This window comes from Canis aureus, chromosome X (assembly GCF_053574225.1).
Source record: "Canis aureus isolate CA01 chromosome X, VMU_Caureus_v.1.0, whole genome shotgun sequence".
Classification (NCBI taxonomy): domain Eukaryota; kingdom Metazoa; phylum Chordata; class Mammalia; order Carnivora; family Canidae; genus Canis; species Canis aureus.
This window is the reverse complement of record NC_135649.1, coordinates 16,948,107-16,974,453: the sequence shown is the minus strand read 5'-3', so window position 1 is coordinate 16,974,453 and position 26,347 is coordinate 16,948,107. Positions and strand designations below refer to the sequence as shown.

At 40.5% G+C, this 26,347-nt stretch overlaps 1 protein-coding gene across 1 annotated transcript in view; it reads left to right on the top strand.

Annotated features, from left to right (window-relative positions):
- Positions 1-26,347, top strand: part of ADGRG4 (adhesion G protein-coupled receptor G4) — a 100,588-nt gene that overhangs the window by 42,264 nt on the left and 31,977 nt on the right. The window contains exons 6-12 of the mRNA XM_077888143.1: positions 880-960; positions 2,799-2,959; positions 4,929-5,061; positions 6,789-6,907; positions 16,016-16,232; positions 17,334-17,496; positions 25,495-25,629. Coding sequence (XP_077744269.1) covers positions 880-960; positions 2,799-2,959; positions 4,929-5,061; positions 6,789-6,907; positions 16,016-16,232; positions 17,334-17,496; positions 25,495-25,629 — 1,009 coding nt within the window. The remainder of the gene's footprint in view (positions 1-879; positions 961-2,798; positions 2,960-4,928; positions 5,062-6,788; positions 6,908-16,015; positions 16,233-17,333; positions 17,497-25,494; positions 25,630-26,347) is intronic.

Below are 26,347 nucleotides of genomic sequence, written 5' to 3'. Positions count from 1 at the left end.
TAATAAATCTACCATTTATCTGTATAGATTTGAAATCAGAGTGTGATAAAACTATCTCCCATCATTCTTGCCCCAATACTCAGTACTTATTCCAGTGCCTCAAAGCTTTACTGTGATAGACTCTGAAAGGATCAATAAGCACAGACTTAGTAAGGTATTTAAATATGAGATAAATATTTTGATTTTACAAAGTATAATCAAGCCTACAGTGCCTTCCAAATAATCTGCCAGCATTTAAAATGCTTTCTATAAAGAACTGAGTCTTAATTTCTTAATTTAACACATTATAGATAACTTGACCTAAGTCCTCTCAAATAAATAGGTGTAAAATGCCTTTTGGTGACAACGTGGTCCCCAGAATCAGGATGCCCGGATTATAATCCCTGTTCCTCCACTTCCTGACTGGGAAACCTTGGGCAACCTAATTAAACACTCTGTGCCTCAGTTTTCTCACCTGTAGAATGAGGATGACAATATTACCATTCCTCATAGGGCTGTTGGAAAGATGGGATGGGATGATTTATGTCAAGTACTTAACACAGGAACATAGTAAATGCTTGATAGTGTTTACTATTATCATCATCATGTTAGGGTCCAGATCCAGAAAGCTCAGATTCTGCTCCCAGTTCTGTGACTTGCCAGTTGTGTGATACTAGGCAGATCATTTAACTTCTCTGAGACTTAGCTTCATCATCTAGGAAATGGGGTGATAAACCCTGCATTGCCCACACTACAGGGGTAATATAAGGACTAGGTGCATTGATTTTTTAGGGTGATTTGCAAATGGCAATGAGTTACATAAATGTAAAGCATAATTATGATTGCTATTGTTAACAATAAGCCCTGTACTCAAATGTGATGTTTGTTTAAAGATTTCAGTGACCATGTACTTTTGTTTTGCATTATTTTGGAACAGAGAGAAGGGCAAGGAATGGCTACAATTTCCCATGTACTATCCAGGTAGGAGCTGAGTTTATTCATAGCTGGTACATTTAGTTCTGATTTTCCTTCCATTTAATTCTGTATTTTCAGCCTGTTGGTCAGAGTTGTCAGAAGGAGATCAAAGTACCTGGTGGCTATTTTACAGATGCTGTAATTGGGCTTTTGCCTTCAAGAAATAAGTTGTTTCAGTTGGTCATGGTGCAGCCTAGCAGCCTGCCTCCTGCTTCTTTGTAGTGAAGAGAAGATGGGGTTCAAAGTGGCCATAATTTGGGGACGGGGAATAAAGTGTTGTCATCCAAAAAGTCCACGAAATACTGAGCAGGGAAGTGGAAAAACAACACGGCAAGGAACCTTGGTCCTGTTCAGACCCATGGTCTGGCTCCTCCTAGAATGCTGGCTATTGTTGCCCTGCTTGGTGCAACTCAGAGGGGCTCACGGGAAGGTCACTGATATGTTCAGGGTTCTAAGAGTAAAGAGTCTGTTGCAGGAAAGGGAGAGGTTTAAAAGTGAGGAGTCCTCTTTAGATTGGCAAAATGAGAGCTGGGAAGAGATGGGCTCCATATGGAAGGGTGGGGCGACAGGGACTCTACTGACCCTGAATCAGTGGAGAGGGAGGCATGACTTAGATTGGACAAAGAGAAATTTTCAGTTAACACAGCTGTAGGAAACGTAGGAAATGTGTGCTTCCAAAAGATGTATTGGCAAAAACAAATGGGGAAAAGGTCTAGGTAAGCTTGTGACTCTTTTTTTTAAGATTTTATTTATTTGAGAGAGAAAGAAAGCGTGAGCAGGGGGAGTGGCAAAGGGAGAGGGAGAAGCAGGCTCCCTGCTTAGTGGGGAGCCCGAAGCAGGGCTTGATCCCAGGATCCTGACCTGAGCCAGTCAGCTACTTAACCAACTGAACCGCCCAGGTGTCCCTAAGATTTGAATCTTAAAAATGCTCCATAATGGAAAAGCAGAGAAAATTAGAATGTCTGAGGACCTTGCTCCAGCAGTTAAGGTCAAGCACAGCCCTATTTTTTCTCAATGTATCCTTTAGTGGACAGAATACTCTAGGGATATACTAGGTATTTGTGACCTTCGCTAAGGAATGGGGACCTTAATAGCACTACTCATAAGGCTGTTGTGTAGGTAACATGAGTCAAAACACAGGGAGCGAGAGTGCTACAAATGTTAGCTACTATCACTACCATTATCTCCATTATTATTCTATTATAGAAATAGGCCTTCTGCAGAACACATCTTTAGAGACTAATTGAGCATGTGCCATTTGCCTTCTTGCAGTAATGATGGATAAATTGGAGACCAGAAGGATAAAAGGTTTTCTCCGAAGTAATAAATCCTGAGTACTCCATCTCCTCTATTAATTAGCACAAGCTCCTAGAGAACGAATGGCTAGTTCATTTTATTTCATTTTAGTTTGCTTTTTTAAAGATTTATTTATTTATTTATTTGAGTGGGGGAGGAGCAGAGGGATTGTGCAGACTCCCCACTGAGTGCAGAGCCTGAAAGTCGGGATTGATCCCAGGACCCTGAGATCCTGACCTGAGCCAAAACTAAGAGCCTGGCTTAACTGACTGAGCCACGTAGGTGCCCCAAGTTGATTTTATTATAATGCAAATGTTGCTGACCTTTTGAAAATGCGTTTTGAGTTGTTTTTTTGCATTTGAAAATTTATCAGAAGATTTCAATATGTTGTCTTCCATCATTTCTTAAGATTTGCCACTTAATAGATGTAAAATGTTTGCTATTTATGGACTCTCAATTTAGTCATCTGTGTAGAATTTCAGCACCACAGGCCAAGTGGCACTCTGTTGACTCACTGCAACATGGTTCTTTTCTGCTCTGCTCTTTAGCTATGTTTGTCGGGCTATCCTAAAGGCCAGCTCTTCTTTAGCAGCCATCGAATTGATGAGCAGGATCAAAAGTAAAATACATGACAACCTCACACATGGAAACTTCACCCAAGGTCAACTAACGTTATTAGTGAAATCTGAACACGTTGTGGAAAAACTAGGTAATTTTGGGGGAGGTAGTATTCCATACACATTCACTCCCATCATTATAAAGGTCATAATGCATGCATAGTAATACATTCTGAGTTCTGACGGGGGGGGGGGGGGGGATGCGGGGGGGGGGTAGGAATTGTCTTCATGTTTCTTTCCACACTGTCAGTGCTCTGTTGCCCTGACAACCTTCCTACCCGTAAGAGCTGATGAAAACTATGGAGGGGTTACCAGAGACAATTGGTCAGCTCTGGCTATCAGCAGTGGCCAGTCTATCAACAGAGTGGGAGGATTGTCTCTCTCGCATAAATACTCAGAGGCCTGGGGAGCTTCCTCATTCCACACGATAGTTGTCCAATAGATGCTTGTTAATTTATTGATTGATATAGCCAGGCTATTCATCCAGTAAAGTGATCTGGGAACAGTCCAGAATTTGTCTCACGGGCATTTCTTTCCTTTAATGGTAAAGAGGAAGGCTATTAGACCACTCCAATCTCCTTGCCCATGGCTGCCAGCTCTCTTACTTTTCCCCAGTGGACTGCAGGAAAAACATCAGGCTAACCCAGATAACACACAGAGGCATTAGAACACACAATCCTTGGCAACAAACTGATTAGGTAGCAGAGGGCAGGCTGTGATCGCAAGTGACAGTGAGATGGGAGGCAGAGAAACATAGAAGCCACAGGCAGAGCCCACCTTGCAAATGGCTTTGATGGCTGTCCTCAGAGGAAGCTGACATGGCCAGACTAGGCTGGCTGGGCCACTTCTCCTGGCCACTCTGTCAATACCTGAAGGAAAGATTTCCGGAATCAGGGTCACAAACCCAGTGGGTGGGGATCCCTGGGTGGCGCAGCGGTTTGGCGCCTGCCTTTGGCCCAGGGCGCGATCCTGGAGACCCGGGATCGAATCCCACGTCAGGCTCCCGGTGCATGGAGCCTGCTTCTCCCTCTGCCTATGTCTCTGCCTCTCTCTCTCTCTCTGTGACTATCATAAATAAATAAAATTAAAAAAAAAAACTTTAAAAAAAACAAACCCAGTGGGTGGTCAGTAGAACCTGGAAACTTACAACACACACTTAGCCCAGGTCACTTCTCCCTTAGTGACACTTGGCAGCAAAACCTTGCCCTTGGCACACCACCAGCAGAGCAGAGCTCTTGTGTCTAATATTGGCAATGGCAGATATATTGGGTTTACTAAAACCAAATCCACCCCAGAGTCCATTAGGAAGGGAGGAACTACCCAGAAGGAGAAGTCAGCCCTTGGTTTCCTGTCACTAACAGTGGATACCTCAGAAGGAGGGCAGTTGGCAGGTTGAGGACTAGATTTTTTGTGTGTGGCCTGAATTTTTTTCATGCAAATGTAACATTTTAATTTAATTTTATTTATTTAAAAGATTTTATTTATTCATTCATGAGAGACAGAGAGAGAGAGAGGCAGAGACACAGGCAGAGAGAGAAGCAGGCTCCACGCAGGGAGCCTGATGTGGGACTCAATTCCAGGACTCCAGGATCACACCCTGAGTCGAAGGCAGAAGCTCAACCACTGAGTCACCAGGTGTCCCAAATGTAGCATTTTAAAAAACCAAGACAAAAAAACTGTCCTGTCAACTTGTGATTTTAATGAAAAGGGCTAAGTGTGAGTTTTTCCCAGGAGGCTTATTTTATTTTATTATATTTTAAAACATTTTATTTATTTACTTGAGAGAGCAAGCACAAGCAGTGGGGAGGGGCAGAGGGAGAGGGAGCAGACTCTCCACTGAGCAGGGAGCCCAATGAGGGGCTGGATCCTAGGACCCTGGAATCATGACCTGAATGGAAGGCCAATGCTCAACCTACTGAACCACCCAGGCGCCCCCTGGGAGGCTTTCTTCTTTTATTTTAAGGCAATATTTCATGTATTTTCAGTGAAGCCTGGTTTAAATGGCCTGGTAGAAAAAGTTTCCTCTTTTATTTGCTGATGTTTACTTGTGTTTCTCTGTAGAGCCGGGAAAGTGTGAAGCCCAGGAGACAGTCTCTAAATACAAAGGAACCTATAAATGGCTCTTAACCAACCCTACTGAGACAGCCCAAACTAGATGCATAAAAAACAGGAATGGAAATGCTACTAGAATCTGGTACGTATTGGCCAAGTTCTAATTGCTGGTTCAGAGACTCAAAGATCTACTTATTTTTTTTTTAAAGATTTTATTTATTTATTCATGATAGTTACACAGAGAGAGACAGAGAGGCAGATACACAGGCAGAGGGAGAAGCAGGCTCCATGCAGGGAGCCCGACGTGGGATTCGATCCCAGGCCTCCAGGATCGTGCCCCGAGCCAAAGGCAGGCGCCAAACCGCTGCGCCACCCAGGGATCCCTCAAAGATCTACTTAATTGGGGCCATGCTTCTGTCATTTGTCTGAGTGGGCTCCCGCCTTCCCCTCTACTCCATCCTGCCTTCTTTCACCCTTTGGACTGACTTAAGTATACGCAGGTAACATAAGAGCATTCTAGAAAAATATTTAGCAGAAGACAAAAGAGAAAAAGTAATCTACAATCCCGCCACCTGAATAAAGCTGGCTTTAGGTTGGCAGAATTTTTTCATCTCTCTGTTCCCTGTGCGCCTTTAAGTTTTATGGAATTTTATGTAGCAGTAATCACCATCCTCATCTCAATAATGTGATTTACCTTTTCACTCAATAGTTGATCAAACATTTTCTATGTTTTATGTTCTTCTTCTTAATGACCATTTCGAAAAATTGCCGCAGAATCTACCTCATTGATGGGCCATAATAATTTACTAAATCACCCTTCTATTGTTGCCTTATCATTTTCCTTCTTTAAATCATCAGTCTCTCTTCTCTGACTCTCTGCTGTTAATGGTTTATACCATTAACTTAAGTAGGCAGACCAGAAGGGCAGCAGGTTTTGACAGAGGCTTAAAAGCTCTCTGTTGGAAGGCAATATCTTGGACTGGGTCCTACTCTTTTCATACATCTAATCAGTCAGCAAATCATGCTGGTTTTGTGATCACAATCAGAGCTCACATGTAGCTTTTCCTTTCCATCCCCACTGCCACGACCCCAGTGCAGACTCTTACTCTTATCCCTTGTCTACTATTAGAGCAGTCTCCTCGCCTTCCCCCTGCTCTGGTTCCATGTTGCCCCAAGTATTAAGTCCAAATTCTAAAATACAGTGCTCAAGACCTGCAAGCTCCCTTTTTACCATGCATACCGGCCAAAAAGGGCCATTTGCTATTCTGGACTCTAATGGGTGCCTCCTTGTGTCTCTTTCTCTGCTTGTGCTATTTGCTCTGCTTCAGGGCAGGGGAGCCTTTCTTCATCTCTGTTCTTTTTCTTTAAGATTTTATTTATTTATGAGAGACACAGAGAGAGGGAGAGAAGCAGAGACACAGGCAGAGGGAGAAGCAGGCTCCATGCAAGGAGCCCGACACAGGATTCGATCCTGGGAATGCAGGATCATACCCTGGGTTGAAGGCAGGCGCCAAACTGCTGAGCCACCCAGGGATCCCTCTGTCTCTGTTCTTTTAGCATCCAGCTTGGCTCAAAAGTTGCAAATAAGTTCTCTTTGCTTGGTGGTTTAATAGATTCAGTTCTGTTGATACAGGGTTTCATCTTCTACCTTGCCTAATAAATGTAGTTACATTTACAGACTGGAACAACAAAGTTTCGAGAAGCTACTTCAGAGACCAGACCCTACCCTATCTCAGCCCAGAGGCTGGGAGTGGGCAGAGGGGAGGCATGCCAAAGCTACATGGTGTCCCTTCTTTGTTTACATTAAGACTATTCTGGCCTCATTCTCCAATGAGAAGGCTTTTTGTGCCTCTCTCCTCTCTTTTTCAGCTCAATCAATATGAATACTGGCAAATCTCAGTGGGAAAAACCAAAGTTGAAACAATGCAAACTGCTTCAAGGACTTCCTGATAAGATCATGGATCTTGCTAACATTACTATCAGTGATGGTAAGACTGTTCTGTACATGCTAATGAAATAATGGAACCTTGGTTAGTTCGTCTGCTTGACCTGAGACGAGAGGGTACAGGCAAGCCTCATGGTAGGAAAATCTACCTTACAATGATCCGATTTCAGAAACTAGGTACTTAATGTTGGTGGGAGTGGGGCATGCTAAGCTGGGACCATCAGTGTTTTTTGCTTTCTAGTGTTTTTTGTTATATAATTTTTGGCTAATTATTTTTCATTTAAAAACCGTTTTTTAAAATATTTTATTTATTTATCCATGTAAGACTCTATCCCAGGACCCCAAGATCATGACCTGAGCCGAGGGCAGGTGCTCAACCACTGGGCCACCCAGGTGGCCCTAAAACAGTTTTAATAGGGGTTCCCTGAGTGCATCTGATGCTTGGTTTCAGCTCAGGTCATGATCTCAGGGTGGTGAGAGAGAACCCATCTCGGGCTCCATGCCCAGCAGAGAGTCTGCTTAAGATTCTCTTTCTCTTTCTCCCTCTCCCTTAGCTCCTCTACCTGCTCACTTGCACACACACTCTCTCTCTTAAATAATAAATAAATCTTTACAAAAACAGTTTTGGGGTGCCTGGGTGGCTCAGTACGTTAAGCGTCTGTCTCTTGGTTTTGGCTCAGGTCACGATCTCAGGGTTGTGAGATTGAGCCCCAAGTGGGGCTCTGAGCTTCGTGTGGAGTCTGCTGAAGGTTCTCTCCCTCTCCTCCTGCCCCTCCCTCCTTCTGTCTCTTAAATAAATAAATAAATAAATAAATAAATAAATAAATAAATAATCTATTTTAAAAACCAAAACTATTTTTATTTTTTAGAAGATTTTTATTTATTTATTCCTGAGAGACAAAGAGAGAAGCAGAGACAGAGACAGAGAGAGAAGCAGGTTCCTCACAGGGAGCCCGATGTGGGACTTGATCCCCCGACTGGGATCACTCCCTGAGCCAAAGGTGGATGCTCAAACCGCTGAGCCACCCAGGCATCCTTCAAAACTATTTTAATAGGTAATTCTTCACATAGTTCAATGTTGCAAAACCAAAAAGGCTATACAGTGAAACATCTTCCTATTGCTGACACCAGGCATTTAATAAATATCCAAAGAAATATTTCATGTATCTATGAGGAAATTTACACATACGCACACCATATGTATGCATATACATATACATGTATATTCTTCCTCCCTCTTAGTACACAAAGTGGAGCTTGGCATCCATTGTACTCTGCACCTTGCTTTTTGTTAACAATATATTGCAGAAATTATCATTTTAGTATATAAAGAGCTTCCTCATGCTTTCTATCACTGCACTATATTATACTGCATGGATATGCCACAATTTATTTCTTTAACCTATTTCCTGTGGGTGGGCGTTTAAGCTATTAATAACATTTTATTCTTACAAAACTACTGTAATGGATATTGTACATATGTCATTTTGCAAAAGTGGGTTATACTTGAAACATAAATTCCTAAAAGTAGAATTGCTGGGTCAGTCATACTTTGATGGCGTCAAAATGCTCTCTGTAATGCTTGCACTAGTTCATACTCCCACTTGCAAGGTATGAAAGCACCTGTCTCCGGATACCTTCATCAACACAGTATGCTATCAGATTTTTGGATCTTTGCTGATTTGATAAGTAGAAATTGATATCTCATTGCATTTTAAAAATTTTTATGAAGATATTCACATATCAAAATTTTACCCACTTAACGGGTATAATTCCATGGTTTTTAGCATATTCTCTAGACTGTTAGCAACAGTCACTGCTAATTCCAGAACATTTTGATCACTCCAAAAAGAAACCCCATACACATTAGCAGGCACTCTCATTACCCCCTCCCTGCAGTCCCTGGAAACCTCTAATCCACTTTCTTTCTTCTTTTAATTTTATTTTATTGTAGTGAGAACACTTACCATGAGATCTATCCTCTTGACAAATTCTTAAAGTACAATGTTGTAAGGCTGACCTCCAGAACTTATTCATCTTGTTTAACTGAAACTTTATGCCTGTTGATTAGCAACTCCCCATTTCTCCTCTGCCAGCTCCCGGCAACCATGGTTCAACTCTATGCTTCTGGGAGTTTGACTGTGTTAGATTCCCCATATAAATGAGATCATGCAATATTTGTCTTTCTGTGTCTGGCTTATTTCACTTAGCATAGTGTCTCCAGGTACATCCATGTTGTCCCAAGTGGCAGGATTTCCTCCTTTCTGAAGGTGAATGATATTCCAATGTGTGTGTATGTGTGTGACATTTTCTTTATCTCTAGATGGAAACTTACATTATTTCCATATCTTGACTATTGTGTATAATGTTGTAATGAACACGTGAGTGCAGATATCTCTTTGAGACAGTGATTTTAGTTCCTCTGAATATACATACACAAGTGAGATTACTGGATCATGTGGTAGTTCCATTTATAATTTGTGAGGCACTTCCATACTGTCTTCCATAATGGCTGCACCAATTTACATTCTCACACACAGTGTACCAGGATACCCTTTTCTCCACACTCTTGACAATAATGTGTTATCTCTTGCTTTCTAATAATAGTCATCCTGACAGTTGTGAAGTGATATCTCATTGTGTTTTTAATTTTTATTTTATTTTTAAAAGAGTTTATTTATTTATTCATGAGAGACAGAGAGAGAGAGAGGGAGAGGCAGAGATACAGGCAGAAAGAAGCAGGCTCCATGCAGGGAGCCCGACATGGGACTCGATCCCAGGTCTCCAGGATCACGTCCTGGGCTGAAGGCGGCACTAAACCGCTGAGCCACCCGGGCCGCCCTCATTGTGTTTTTTAATAAAGATTTTACTTATTGGGGGATCCCTGGATGGCTCAGCGGTTAAAATCTTAAAGATTTTATTTATTTATTTGAGAGAGAGTGAGAGAAAGAGAGAACACGAGGAGGGAGAGGGAGAGGGCTAAAGGAGAGGGAGAAGCAGACTCCCCACTGAGCAGGGAGCCTGATACAGGGCTCAATTCCAGGATGCTGGGATCATGATCTGAGCTGAAAGCAGACACTTCACCGACTGAGCCACCCAGGCACCCCAAAATTTTATTTATTTATTTGAGATAGAGAGAGAGTGAGAGAGAGCACAAGCAGGGGGCAGAAGGAGAGGAAGAAACAAGCTCCTCACTAAGCAGGGAGCCCAACATGGGGCCCAATCTCAGAACCCCAGGATCATGACCTGAGCTGAAGGCAGATGCTTAACCCACTGAGCCACCCAGGCATTCGTCTGCTCTCTTATTGAAGATCAGTTGATGGTATATTATGGATTTGTTTCTGGCTTCTCTATTCTGTTCCATTGTTTTATAGGTCTGTCTTTAAAAAAAAAGATTTTATTTATTCATGAGAGAGAGAGAGGCAGAGACACAGGCAGAAGGAGAAGCAGGCTCCATACAGGGAACTGACATGGGACTCGATCCCAGGTCTCCCAGGATCATGCCCTGGGCTGAAGGCAGTGCTAAACCGTTGAGCCACCCAGGCTGCCTGGTCTGTCTTTATACCAGTACTATGCTGTTTTGATTACTGTAGCTTTGTATTTATCTTGATATCGAGGAGTTTGATGTCTTTGTTTGAATTTCTCAAGATTGATTTGACTATTTGGTTTGTGTGTGTGTATGTTTGTGGTTCCATATGAATTTCAGAATTGCCTTTTCTATTTCTACAAAAGATACCATTGTCTGGACTAGTTCAGTGAAGCCTGTTGTCCCTGAAGTGTATATCTTCTGATGCTTCTCCTTAGAAGATGCAGCTTTGGGCTTGTGAGCATTCTCCCTGGATGCCAGGGATGACTGTGGTTCTAGCTAGGTTCTCTCTGTTTTTGGATCTCTCTGCTAAGCTTCTGGATGGTGCACCTGTCTCAGTATCACACCCAGCTGTTAGCCTCCTAATTGCTAGTTTATGGCTCTGGGTTTTTTTTTAGAGACTTTATTTATTCATGAGAGACACACAGAGAGAGGCAGAGACATAGGCAGAAGGAGAAGCAGGCTCCCTGTGGGAAGCCTGATGCAGAACTTGATCCTAGGATCCTGGGATCCACCCAGGTGTCTTGATGGCTCTGTTGTTTTTGACAAAACCCTGGGGCATAAGTTGCTCCAGAATCTGATCCCATTATAGCCCATCCCTTTGGCAGGGACAGAATATTGCCAGTCTTTGAGGCTTTCTCTCACCCTTTGCTGTGAAAAAAATATCTGTCCTAAGGGGCAAGACCTTGGGAGATAGTGGGGTAATGAATGTTTCCTTCAAAAGATGCTCCACCTGGGTTTTCCCTGTGGAACAGGGGCTGTGTGTGAGTGTGAGGGGGATGGGGACTAATTGCTGGCAGTCAGCTGCTGCCACTGCCCAGTATGGATCTTCCATAGACTGGAGTCAGAAATATGGGAACTTCCAATGCTCACTGGCCCTCATAATCCACTGAGAATAGTTCTTCTACCCCAGGGACCTGGGGGAGATGGTAACTACCACTCAGCTGCCTAGCCCAATGGAGCGATTTTTTCCACCAGGCAGAGCTCTGGGAGACGGCCACAGTTCCTAGCTCAAATGCTATGGTCTCCCACTGTACTGACCAAGTTTCCAGAGATTTTATTGATTAAATACATCTCAATTGGTTGTAAGATCTCTAATCAACCTCCAGAGACTTTGTGGGGCTTTTTTAGATTATTTATTTATTTATTCATGAGAGAGAGAGAGAGAGAGAGAGAGAGAGAGAGAGAGGAAGAGACACAGGCAGAGGGAGAAGCAGGCTCCATGCAGGGAGCCCGACGGGGGACTTGATCCCGGGTCTCCAGGACCATGCCCTGGGCTGAAGGCGGCGCTAAACCACTGAGCCACCTGGGCTGCCCACCTCCAGAGACTTTGAATGATTGTCTTTGCTAATTTTGACCAGTGTAATAGATATAGCGCTTCGTGAACTTTCCCCCAACCTCCCCTTGCAGTCCTATTCTTAAAGTACTGCCCTTCCTTATCAGTGTTTTGAAAGCGTACGTAAGTTTCCCTCATCGGATTTCAGTCTGAACATATCTTGTCAGGCATAGCTCTATCGTGTGAAGCAACCCCCCCTCCCCCCCTCCCCCCCCCATACGACTAGTTGAAAAGTGAGGCGCAGGCATTCCAGTGCCTTGCAGGACAGGGAATTGCCTTGAGGCAGTGAACTCCTCGGACTTGTCTTCCTTGCAGAAGATGGAAATTTGAGATCCTTGCCAAGGAATATGTAGAAGAATTAGAAAAGTAAGCACAGGTCTGATGGTTTCTAGGTCTGAAATCATGAGTCAGGACACTAGGGAGGGTTGCAACGTGAAGTGAGTGCACAACAAATTAGAGAGGTCTGTGTTTTGTGCTGACCTCCCTCCTCTGAGCGACACATTTTTCCTAGACACGATAATAGAATTTTCTCCATAGGAGAAAAAGTTAAACAACCATAACAATAGGAGGAGCATGGCACTGGGTTAGGATTTTTAGAAAATTAACTGTCAAAAGTCACTTAATTTAAAAAAATCTGCAGAGGATGAGAACAGTCGTGTGGTGGCTGTAATGTACATAACTAAAAAATAAGTGATCAGATTTATTCACTTTGGAGGAATGCTTCTCCTTGTAAGTTAGGAAGTTAATGAAAAATGAGTACAATGTCAGAGAAAGAAAATGCATTCACGTTGTAACAAGTTTTCTTTAGCTTTCAATCTTGCTGACAAGCATTAGATATCTTGGTTGGAGAAAAACTTGTCAGTTTCCCAGTTAATGCCCATTTCATGTAGCTCCTTAATATCACAGAGTTCAAAAAGGTATCTTATTTCAAAGGTCTGTGGATTCTTTGCCCAGTTTTTGTGACCTTCAAAATATTTAAGATGCATCACACTCTGATGAAGCTGTCTGGAGCTTTCCACAAAGCTGTCTCTTGTGTGTGTCCATCCCGCCGCTGGGGTAAGACTGCATGGTGGAGAGAGAACGATGTTAATTCCAAGGAAGACAGGGAGAACTGGGAAGCACAGCTGTTCCAACCCTGTGGAGAAAAGGGACAAAGGCACAGATGCTGTAGTAGAAAGTGATATTTAAAAACGCCAGCTTTGGAATCAAAGAGCCCTGAGTTAGAACCTCTGTGTCATAATTTCTTATCTGTATAAAGGGAATAATATTAGTACCCATCACACAAGGCTATCGTGATGATTAAATTGGAGAATGTATGTATAATGTCTTGGGGTATCTTGTCTCCAAAATGCCCACCATCAATTCATTCCCTCCCTGACAATTAGAAGTTGAATCAGGGCTGCCTTGTGACTACTTAGCCCAGTAGAATTTGGCAGTGGTGACACTGTGCCAATTTTGGGACTAACTTTTAAGGGGACTGGAAATTTCTGCTTCCTTTCTCTTGTATGCTCTCATTTGGGATTCTTCCTCTCAGAAGCCAGACACCATGCTATAAGAAGCCTCAACAGTGGTGTGCTAGAAAATAGTTAACAACCATCTCTGCCAAAAAAGGTAATTTTGCTCCATTTGTTGATTTCCTTGGTGTAATATCCCCCTGATGGCTGAATATAAACTACAACATGCAATTACTGAGCATGAAGTTGGTAAGAGATACACAGGTACCATAGATATAAATAATTACCAAAGCATAGATTATTAAAATATAGTGGAATTATTAGGAAGTGATTATTCTTGAGTATCACCATTGTTTACCATAAAATTTATTTAATTAAAAGTTGATATAATTTAATTTTCAATAATGGTTGTGTTTAACAACCAGCTCACAAAATTCCTGAAAATTTACAATTTGTTCTGACAAGTTGATAGCAGCTGGTTCCAGTATACCACAGGCTGGATCCAGCATACCACTGAGCCTAAGCCACTGGGAGAGGCCATGTGTCAGGAACAGCCTCAATTGACCCTCAAAGGACAACAGCCTCAACTGACTGGTCCATGGGCATCAACTGCCAGCCATATGAATGAGCTGTCTCAGACTTCCAGCCCAGTCTAGTCTTCAGATGACTTTTATTCCAGCTACCATCTGATTGCAACCAGATGAGAGACTGTAAATCAGAACCACTCAGCTGAAACTGGTCAACACACAGAACCATGAGGGATAATAATGAATTCTTGTTTGAAGTTGTGATGTTTTGGGGTGGTTTGTTACACAGCTGTAGACAACTGCAATACTGACTCATAGAAATTAATAAATAACAGATAGTGTTATTGTTTTGATTGCTGCAATTATTGGCAGATTAATTGAAACTACTTGAAGCAATGGGGGGGTCTATTTATTTTACAGCAAATAAGGGAGGATTGTTTTTACTGCTTTTGCTTGAGGACTTAAAATTTTTACACAATGAGTAATTTGTCCTGAATTTGACTTAAAAAACATATAACTCTACAATTACTTTTCACAATAGTTAGTCTCCCATTGGCCTGTTGTTTACTTTCCTCCTGAGACAGCAAGGACTGCATGAAGTAAAGTCACACCACTGAGGCCCAAAGAATACTCCAGGTGGGCAGCTCTGGCTCTCCGATTTACAGGAAAGCCTGAAAATTTAATGAGAGTGATAGAAAGATCTGTGAATGAGAATGCTACATTTTTCTTCCATTCCCTGTCTTATTGTTTTCTGTTTCTTTAACTGACCAGAAGATAGATGTAACAAGGACAAAATATTAATTTAGACGTAATTACAACCTTGTTCAACCTCCCTCTTTCTTCCATCTCAGTTCCTAGGGGAGGCCGTTGTTGGGCAGATTGAAGTAAATTGTTAAGGGGGGGAAATTCATAGAATTTCAGTTAAGATTGCTTAATTTACATTGACAAGGACAGAGAGTTGTTTGGGGGGGGAGAAGGGAGAGAGAAAAAGGAAGATGTTTATGGTAATTTTTTTTATTTTGGTAATTTATTTTGTTTTCTCAAATAGACTTGGTTATTTGTTATTTGTTTTTGGGGTTTTTTTTTTAAAGATTTTATTTATGTATTCATGAGAGACACAGAGAGAGAGAAAGGCAGAGACATAAGCAGAGGGAAAAGCAGGCTCCATGCTGGAGGCCTGATGTGGGACTCGATCCTGGATTCGGGATCATGCCCTGAGCCAAAGGCAGATGCTCAACCACTGAGCCACCCAGGTGTCCCCAGACTTGGTTATTTGTAATGTAATCTGGGTTAAGTGTGTTATGAGTATAATCTCTCTCTGGACTTTTTCTCAATGCATTGTTATTTCTCGATTATTTTCCATTGTATTTTGATTACTGGACTTAAGTGTGAATGCTTTAAGCTAAGAGGGCACCACAAGGAGCTTAGCTTTATATCGCTTATATTGAACTAGAATCTAACTTGTGTTGTATTAATTTAACAAATACTAGCACTATGGTTATGACAAACAGTTCTTTTGTTTTAGAGATGCATACTAAAGTATTTATGGATGAAATTATATGTCTGGGATTTGCTTTAAAATATTCTGGGGTTGGGGGAAGGTGGGTGAGAGTGTAGATAAAATAAGATTAGCTCTTCATTGACACTTGTTGAAGCTAGGTGATTCATAGGTACATGGGGACTCATTATACTATTCTTTCTACTTTTGTGCATGTTTGAAAATTTCCATAATAAAAAGTGAAGAAAAAAGTGGGCGAGTTAATATCTATTGTTCTTACTCTCTCTAAAAAAATCTAAATTAAGATGCTCTTTATATGTGGTCCATATTTGCTTTTTTTCCCCGTGGTTGCTGGTTCTTGACAGACAAATATCATCACCACCCTTGATTATGAAAACACAGACTGAGTGTTTGCTGATATTTTAGTACAGGTGGGATCTACTTAACTCAATCCAATACTCAAAAGTCTTAACTTAATTAGAATCTAATTGCAAGATGATCTTCAGTGACAAAAAGGTTTCCCTGGTGTATTTTAAAAAGGATTTAATGAATAAAAACTTGACTTATGTGCTATTTTCTGGGACTTGCCTATTGTAGAAATTGAAGTCCAGCATTTTTTTACTGTAAATTCTGCTGCCTGGGTAGATATTTGCATTTGACTGTCTTTACTTTTTAAAGGGAAGGAAGTAGACCAGCATGGCCTCAAACTAAGTATAATGCAGGTTTTCTATTACAATTTTCTTTCCCCAGAGAATGCAGATGATGTTGCAGAGCACATTTTAAATTTAATAAATGAATCCCCTCTTCTGGATGAAGAAGAAACAAAGATTATTGTTTCTAAAGTATCTGATGTTTCACAATGTAATGAGATAAGTATGAATCTAACCCAGGTTATATTACAAATAATCAATGCTATTTTGGGAAAGCAAAACAATTCAGCATCTGATCTGCATGAAGTAAGAAATGAGTAAGTACTAATACTTTGATAAAATAAGTTATTTCATAACATGTATAATATTTGTTATTCATTCCTTTGCATACAGTCCACCAAATTTTCAAGGTCAGGTGGCTATGCATAGAAAGCTGAGTTATTACAATGCAATGAGGTCATCCACTCAAATCTCAATTGTGAAGAATGCATCACAAAATTCTTTTTTTTAAGATTTTATTTATTTATTCATGAGAGACACACACAGAGAGAGAGGCAGAGACACAGGCAGAGGGAGAAGCAGGCTCCATGCCGGGAGCCCGATGTGGGACTCGATCCCGGGACTCCAGGATCACGCCCTGGGCCAAAGGCAGGTGCTAAACCGCTGAGCCACCCAGGGATCCCTGGTCCCCCAATTTCTATAAAATGCATCCACCCCGTGCTCAAGCAAAAAGCTTGGGAATAGTAAGTCACCTCATAGCCAACCAAAAACCAAGTCTTGTAGGAGACATTGGATGTGATATTTTTAATCCCTGGAATATTCCTGGAACCCATCTACTTGTGTCCATCCCCACCATCACCACTACCCTAGTCCCCAGCCTCATACCTCTCAGCTGACCTACAGTAACCTCATAATTGGGCTCCTTCCCCTCTATGGTTGCTTCTCTATGGTCTTTCTTCTATATGGCAGCCAGAAGGATCTTTTAATGCACATATCAGATCATGTCATTCCTTTGCTTTTAAAGCCCCTCAGTGGCTTTCTGTTACACATAGAATAAAATCCAAATTTCTTGGCCTATGGGGCCATGCAGGATCTGGCTTTATATATAACAATGTCATTTAATCTTGAGAACCACCTTGTGAGAGGAGTGCTAGTAGTACCTCCAGCTTGCAGGTGAAGAAACTGAAGCTCAACCACGTTATTTTATTGGCCCATGCAGTTAGAAATTAGAGGAGCTAAGATTTAGACCTCAGGTTGTCTGACTCCAAAGCCAGTGCTCTTATTTAATAATTCATAAACAATATAAAGACAGTGAATAAACCTAAAGGAAAAGTCTTACATTGAGGAAATCTCATAAGGAGAATGGGTTTTATATTAAAGCAGTAGGAGTGCTCTTTTCTCCCTGCGGTTCCTTGCAGAATTCTGAGGATAATTGAGCGTGCTGGTCACAAGATGGAGTTTTCTGGGAGGACAGCTAATCTGATGGTAGCCAGGCTGGCACTGGCCGTCCTGCGGGTGGACCACACATTTGAAGGCATGGCCTTCAGCATTCACTCTTATGAAGAAGGCACAGACCCTGAGGTGAGTCCAGCCCAGGGAACTGAGAACAAATCAGGCAAGCACTATTGCAAAACTTCTTTGGGAGAGAGAGGAGATACTTTTTAAAGATTTTAGTCTTCAAGGGACCCCTATGAAAATACAAATATCCCAGAGTAGATTCAGATAGAACCTTTAGTAGGCTAACACTTTGGTTTGAATGGTGTCCACAAGGTGTGCAATGACACCACCTTTGGCTCTATGACCCAAAATCATCTCACGTTACTTTATTATTAGCTACCATTTCTGGAGTACTTATTATATGTTGGAGCACTGAGCTACGGTCTGTACAGATAAGGAGATAGAACAGTCAAGTAACATGCTCAAGGACACATAGCCTAATGGCTGAGCCAAGATTCAACCTATGCCTGGCTTTAAAGTCTGGGCCCTTTCCATCACACCACAATCCCCACAGCTACTACCTCCACTGGCAACCACTGTTCTGATATTTTCCACCATAGTTTTGCCTGTTCTAGAACTTTGTATAAATGGAATTATATAATATGTACTGTCTCATATAAGATTGCTTTCATGCAGCATTCTTTTGTTTCTATAGTTTATTCTTTTTTATTGCTGAATAATATTCCATTGTATGGATTTACCAAAGATTATTTGTCTAGTTTCCTGTTGATGGCCATGGGGTTGTTTCCAGTTTTTGGCTATCATGAACAATAAATACTGCATTGAACATTCATATAAACGTCTCTATGTGGATATATATTTTCATATATCTTGAGTAAATACCTAGGAATGGGATTGCTGTCTCATAAGATATAAGTTTAAATTTGTAAGAACCTTTCAGGTTGTTTTCTAAAGTGGATTGTGGAGTGATTTTTCTTTTTAAAAAAATCAAAGTATAGGATGCCTGGGTGGCTCAGTTGGTTAAGTATCTGCCTTTGGCTTGGGTCATGGTCCCAGGGTCTAGCATCAAGTCTCACGTTGGGCTCTCTGCTCAGTGGGGAACCTGCTTCTCCTTCTCCCTCTGCCTGCCACTCTGCCTGCTTATGCTCTATCTCTCTGTCAAATAAATAAATAAATAAATAAATAAATAAATAAATATCTTTTAAAAATTAAAAAAAGGGATCCCTGGGTGGCGCAGCGGTTTGGCGCCTGCCTTTGGACCAGGGCGCGATCCTGGAGACCTGGGATCGAATCCCACATCAGGCTCCCGGTGCATGGAGCCTGCTTCTCCCTCTGTCTGTGTCTCTGCATCTCTCTCTCTCTCTCTCTCTCTCTGTGACTATCATAAATAAATTAAAAAAGTTAAAAAAATTTAGAAAAAAAAATAAATTAAAAAATAAAAATTAAAAAAATAAAATCAAAGTACAGTTGACACACAGTGCTGCATTAGTTTGATTTTTTTCTTTTTTTTTTAGTTTGATTTTTCATTTTTGTATTAACCATTTGGGTATTTTCTTCAGTGATATATCTGTTAAAATCTTTTGCCCACTTTTAAATTGGATTGTTTGTCTTCTTATTGAGTTGTAGGTATTTTTTTTATATTCTGGATACAAGACATTTATCAGATATATGTTTTGAAAGTATTTTCTCTGTGACTTGCCTATTCATTTCTCAGTGTTATCTTTTTTGTTTTGGGAGACAGGGGGATGGGTTGGGGCAGAGAGAGAAGGTGAGAATCTCAAGCAGACTCCATGCTGAGTGCAGAGCCCAACATAGAGCTCCACTTCCTGACCCTGAGATCATGATCTGAGGTGATGTCATGAATTGGATGCTTAACAGACTGAGCCACCCAGGCACGCCTTCAGTGGTGTCTTTCGATGAGCATAAGTTTTACCATTGATGGGGTATAATTTATCAGTTCTTTCTTTTATAAACAATCTGTGACTTGTCTAAGAAATCTTTGCCTACTAGCAGGTCATGAAAATATTCTATGCTTTCCTTTAAAAATCTATGGTTTCAGCTTTAATGGTTAGGGCTATAAACTTAATTGAATTAAATTTTATGTATGATGTGAGGAGATATAGTGTAGCATATGGTTTCAAGTTCATTTTGTTCCATATAGATACCCACTTATTCCAGCACCATTTATTCAAGACCTTTGTTTCCCAATTGGCTTGCTTTGGTGACAAAAAATCAAATACCCATGCAGATGTAGGTCTGTTTCTGAACTTTCTACTCTGTTCCATTAATTTTTTTGTAGTTGCTTATGCCATTATCATACTGTCCTGATTACTGTAGTTTTGAAATCAGGTAGTGTGAGCCCTTCAACTTTGTTCTTTTTCAATATAGCTTTGGTTATTGTAGGCCTTTCCTGTGTCCGTAATAATTTTCAAATGTGCTTATCAATGTGTGCAAAAAAGAAACATGTGAAGAGTGATTGGGGTTGAGTTGAAACTATTGATCAATTTGGGGAGAATTGATTTCTTAGGAATATTAAGTCTTCTCATCCAGGAACATTTATTTAGGTTGATTTTAATTTCCCTTAGCAATATTTTGTACTTTATTTATTTATTTATTTATTTATTTATTTATTATTTTAAGTTTTAATTTTCATTCTAGCTCATTAGCATACAGTGTTATATTAGTTTCAGGTGGACAATAATGTGATCTAGCACTTCCATACATCACCTGGTGCTCATCACAAGTGTACTTACTCCTAGATGATAGAGATAGACATAGATATAGAATATCAATTTTATTTTTATATTCTTGCTGCAAACAATTGTAAAATTAAATTAACAAAAATTCCATTTGCAGCAACATCAGAAAACATAAAATATTTAGGAATAAATTTATGTATTTATATCTAACATGGAGCCCAATGTGGAGCTTGGACCCATCACCATGAGATTGAGACCTGAGCTGAGATCAAGAGTTGGACAGTTAACTGAGCCACTCAGGTGTCCCTATGTTTTGTAGTTTTAAGCAGAATAGTATCAAAATGTTTTATAGTTTAAGTGGAGTAGTATCACATGTATTTTGTTAAATATGAAAATAAAGTTGATATTCTATGTCTCTATCACCTAATTTTGGATCCTATGAATTTGGTAGTTGTAGCAGTTGTTTTAGAGATTTCTTAGGACATTCTATGTAATATTATCTGGCAATAGAGACAGTTTAATGTCTTTCTTATTTTTATTCCTTTCATTTCTTTCTTTTGGCCTTTTTGATATTAGTGTTTCCCAAAAAATGCTGAATTGAAGTAGTTAAATTGACATCCTTGTCTTGTTCTTGATATCACAGAAAAAGTATTCACTATTTTACCATTACTGTGATGTTAGGCATGATTTTTGTTTTGTTTTGTTTTTAGATGCCCTTTATTTGATTGAGGAAGTTACCTTCTGTTCCTAGTTTGCTGAAAGGTTTTATTGTGAATGGTTGTCAAATTTTGTCAAATTTTTTCTGTATCTCTTGAAGCAATCATTTGGCTTCTCTCCTTTATCCTTCTAATATGGTGAATTACATTGATTTTAGGATGTTAAGCCAATCTTGCATTTCTGGGAGAAAACCTACAGGTCATGATGAATTATCTGAATTATCGTGTTTGTATAATGCTATTTTCAACCTGCTTATATTTTAAGTATTTTTACACTTATGCTCATGAAGGTTGTTGGCCTGGATTTTTTCTAATTTTATCAGGCTTTAGATGAGGGTTGTGCCAAATTTAAAAGTGAGTTAAGAAATGGTCACTGTTCTACTTTTGGAAAGCATCTGTGTGACACTGGTTTTATTCCTTTATCAGAAGCTTGATAGGGTTCACTAGGAAACTCTCTGGGTCTGGAATTTCTTTGTGGGAAGTATTTTGATAGCAAACCCAATTAATTTAATGGATGTAGAGCCATTCAGGTGTTCTGATTCATCTTGTGTCTGTTTTGGTTAATTATATTTTTCTAATGCTTTATTTGATCTAACTTGCCAAGCTCGTTGACAATAGTTGTTCATAATATTTCCTAATTATTTCTTAACGTCTATAGGATTTATAGGGGTGGTCAGCAAAGGGTTTCTGTAAAAGGTCGTAAATAATTCAGGCTTTGTATGTCACAGGTGGTCTCTGTCTGGTGAACATCTTTTTAAAAAGATTCTATTTATTTATTCACTAGAGACACACACCACACATAAACAGAGGCAAAGACACAGGCAGAGGGAGAAGCAGGCTCCATGCGGGGACTCAATCCCAGGTCTCCAGGATCACGCTCTGGGCTGAAGGTGGCACTAAACCACTGAGCCACCCAGGCTGCCCGATTTCTTCATATTTAAAGTGCACTTCTTATAGATAGCATAGAGTTTGTGTTTCACTTTTTAATCCATCCTGAAAATCTCTGCCTTTGGATTGGAGTATTTAAGTTCTTTAACATTTAATTTATTTTTTGATCTGGTTGGATTTAGGACTACCATTTTATTTTATTTTCTACTTGTCCTTTTGGTTTTTGTTCCTCTTTCCCTGATGACTTTTGGTTTATTTTAATATTTGTTACAATTGAATTTTGATTTTTATTGACTCTTTGATTTTATCTATTTGCATTATTTTCTTGATGGTTGCTCTAGAGATTACGATTTGTGTCCTAATATTTTTGCAGTCTACTTAGAGGCAACATTGCATCAATTCATGTAAAACACAAAAACTTTGGCCATACATATCCATTCACACCCTCTATATTTTATGTTATAGTTGTCATATATATTATATCTAAGATTAGAAACCCCATAAGATGATGTTATCATTATTATTTTAAAGAGCCTTATGAAATTGAAATAAAAAGCTTATCTTTTATATTTATGTAGATATTTATAACTTTTAATGATCTTCTTTCTTATCTAAAGGTCAGAGTTCCATCTGGTAATATTTCCCTTCAACCTGAAGAGATTTACTTAGCATTTCTCATAGTACAGGTCTGATGGTGATGAATTTTCTTAGTTTTCATGTATCTGAGAATATCTTTCTTTTCCTTTTTTAAACGGTTTATTTACTTATTTTAGAAAGAGAGAAAGAGAGAGAGAGAGAGCACAAGCAGGGGGAAGGGCAAAGGGAGAGGGAGATGCAGATTCCCCACAGAGCATGGAGCCTGATGCAGAGCTCAGTCCCACCACCCTGAGATCATGACCTGAGCCAAAATCAAGAGTCAGATGCTTAACTGACTGAGTCATCCAGGCGCTCCTCTCTGATTGCTTTCAATCTTTTCTTTGTTTCTTTGCAGTTCAGTATTATGCGTGTAGGTGTGTTTTTCTTTGCATTTATCCTGCTTGAGGTTTGTGAGATTCTTGAATCTGTAAATTTACATCCTTTATCAAATTTGGGGAAATTTCCATCATTATTTCTTTAAATATTGCTTCTTTACCATTCCTTCTCTCCTCTCTTTTTGGGACCCTAATTACATGCATATAAGATTTTTGGACGTTACCCCACAGGTTCCTGGGGCTATGTTCATGCTTTTAATCATTTTACTAATTCTTTTGCTGATAGTATAACATCTATTGATTTCTCTTCAAGTCCACTGACATCTGTCATCTTCATGTTACACTTGGACCCATTCAGTGGAACTAAAAATTTTTGATACTGTATTTTTGGTTCTAGAATTTCCATTTTGTCCTTTTTTTGCTTGCTTCTCTGCTGTTATTTCCTCTTTTGACATTAATTGCAAGCATATTTTCTTTTAAATACCTGAGCATGGTTCCACTAGCTGCTTAAAAATCCTTGTATGCAGATTTCAACATCTGGGTCATGGATCTGGATATTGTGAAGGTTATGTTGTGGGGATTCTGGATTCTACTATTTTCTTCAGAAAACTGTTGGCTTTTGTTACACCAGGCAAATGACTCTGTTGGAATTGGACTATGGATTCCATCTCTGGGATGGTAGCTTAAAGCTCAGTTAAGTTCCTTTATCCTTAGTTGGAGTCTGTCCTGTACATTGGTGGTTCAGAGGCCAGGCAGATTTTCTTTTCTTTTCTTTTCTTTTCTTTTCTTTTCTTTTCTTTTCTTTTCTTTTTTCTTTTCTTTTCTTTCTTTTCTTTTTTATTTATTTATTCATGAGTGACAGAAAGAGGCAGAGACATAGGCCAAGGGAGAAGCAGGCCCCATGCAGGGAGCCCGATGTGGGACTCGATCCCAGGTCTCCAGAATCACGCCCTGGGCTGAAGGCGGTGCTAAACTGCTGAGCCACCCAGGCTGCCAGGCAGATTTTCTACTAAGAATTTTGGTTCCTCCTGATGGGACATCTGGGTGGCTCAGTCGGTTAAGCATCGACTTTAGCTCAGGTCATGATTTCCAGATCTTGGGATGGAGCACATTCTCTCTCAAATAAATTAATTTTTTAAAAAAAGAAAGAATTTTGGCTCCTCCTCTATAGCTTTCTCTTTTCCACAATTTCCTGTCCACCTCCCCCCACCCCCACCATCACTGCCCTGGCTTTCTAGTGACATGCTGTGGTTACCTGACCTTTGTTTTATGGTTATTCATGCCACTAAGACTACAGGTTTTCTATCAGAGTTTTCAGTGTTCTTCAAAACATTAGTTTCACCTTGCTATCAGGTTAAGAGTTGTAAAAACAGGTAACTCACCTTGTAATGTTATCTTTTCCCAAGTGTCTAGTCTTGTCCAGAATTGGCCTGCTTTTGTTCATTTTCTAATGCTTTTGAGTTGTGGTTATTTTCTGTAGTTGTTATAGGTAGGAGGGTCAAGTCCATTCAGAGTTACTCAGTCATGCTGGAGGCAGATGTTGGGTTCCCATTGTAGTTTGGTTACATGTGGGGTTTTCTATTATAGACTTAGGGGGAGAAGCAAGTCAACCAACCCCAATCACATTCTCAGTACCGAACTGCTTGCACGTTGAATCTAAATCATAACTTCTCCATGGTACTTCATTGCCTTAGCAGAGTTTATTTGTGCAGGCAGAAGAGCCATATGGCTTTGGGATTCACAAATAATTTTTAGAAATATTATAAACTCTCATCTCCTCTACCTCTACAGCTAGCTAGATAGTTCCTTGATAGGCCACATGGATAATGGGGAAAATGGAGGCCCAACTTACATATATCTTTGTTCAACTACATCCCAACTGTGTGACCCTAGACAAGTCACTTAACCTCTCTGAGCCACCATTTCCTGATATCATAATGAAACATACATTTCAGAGCTAATAGAGGGATTAAATGAGTGAATACATGTAAGGGTGCCCATATACCCTGAGAGAGTTCAGGTCCCAGTTTAAAGGCCCCCATTCACTTTCAAAAATGTTCTAGTGCTTATAAAATACTATTCTCAATCAAATCAACAAATTTTCCTACTAGTGAGCCTCTAACAGAATTCCTAAGGCCTTACTGCCTTGTTTCCTGCCTTACTTTTCTTTTTTTTAACGATTTTATTTATTCATGAGAGACACAGAGAGAGGCAGAGACATAGGCAGAGAGAAAAGCAGCTTCTCTGTGGGGAGCCTGATATAGGACTCAATCCCAGGACTCTGGGATCATGCTCTGAGCCAAAGGCAGATACTCAACTGCTGAGCCACCCAGGCATCCCACCCTGCCTTATTTTTCAACAAAAGCATTGCCCCATAAAATATGGGCCAATGCCTAATGCTATTGTATTGGTTTTTTGTTCCTTTTCTTTCCTCTCAGAGGTGTATGGGTGAAGGAGGACTGCTTTCAAAGACTGGCCTTTATTTCTGAAAATCATGGCAAATCATGTGACTTGTCATTTCCCTTTCCACCTCTATGCATGCCCAGATGCAAGTAGACCAGAAGGAGAGAAAGTCAGGGATAAGTTTAGGAAGAAAAAGGAGTGTGTGTGTGTGTGTGTGTGTGTGTACATGTGCACCCTGGTCACATCTTGTCTTATGATCTGAGTGAGCATGTACCTGTGTGTGTGTGCATAAAAGGTGTGGCATACCTTGTGGAACTACTTCCCAGCCTTCAGCTTTCCAGCGTGATGCTCTGAGGTTGCAGCTGGGGCTGGGGTGGGAGGTAGGGAGGGCTCCAGGCTCATGGGTGATTATTCCAGTTACTATTTCTCGGCTTGCCTTGGCAGATTTACCTGGGTGAAGTCCCTCCGGGAAGGGTTTTGGCTTCCATCTATCTGCCTCAATCACTGAGGGAGAGAATTCCTCTTAGCAGCTTGCAGACCATCTTGTTTAATTTTTTTGGCCAAACTTCACTGTTTAAGGTAAGTTCTTGCCTCTGGTGACTGCCATGAGCTGACATGTTGTGACTCATTGTAATTATGAGCTCTTGCTATTTTCATGATGTTCTGTTTATTTTAGAATATGCTCTCTGATTTATTCTGCAAGTCTCCTGGCACAACCTCTGGCCCTCAACATGATTCAACGTCTTCTTTAATGATGTTCTGCCGTTTTTAATTTTCACAGCTTCTCAGCTTTGCGACGGACCTTAAAGATCATGTGGTGACCAAATAGAGGCCTTAAGATGTTTTAAAACCAGAAAAGGACAGCAAGTTCTCCTGATGAGTGTTGTTTCAACTTCTTGGTGCTTTCCTCCTGAATCTTCCCTGGCTCCTCCAAGCCTTCATCCCCTCTCTTTTGTGCCAATTCATTCGAAGCTGAGTGGTGTCCAGTAGGACACTTGCCCTCCAGCATTTGTTGCTCTTTCCCACCATTTCCACAGAACCTTCTCCAAGGCCTCTGGTCCTCACCCATTGTTAAAACAAAGAGGCAGTATGATGTGGTGGCTATAAGCATGGATTCTGGGGCCAGACTGGCTGAATTTAAAGCTGGCTATGCCATAGTCTACCTGTGTGACCTTGGGCAGGTTACTCAGCCTCTATGGGCCTTCATTTCCTCCTATGTAGAATAGGTTAATAGTAGTACCTCACTGGGCTGTTGAAGAATGAAAGGAGTTAATACATATAAAGTGCTTAGAACATT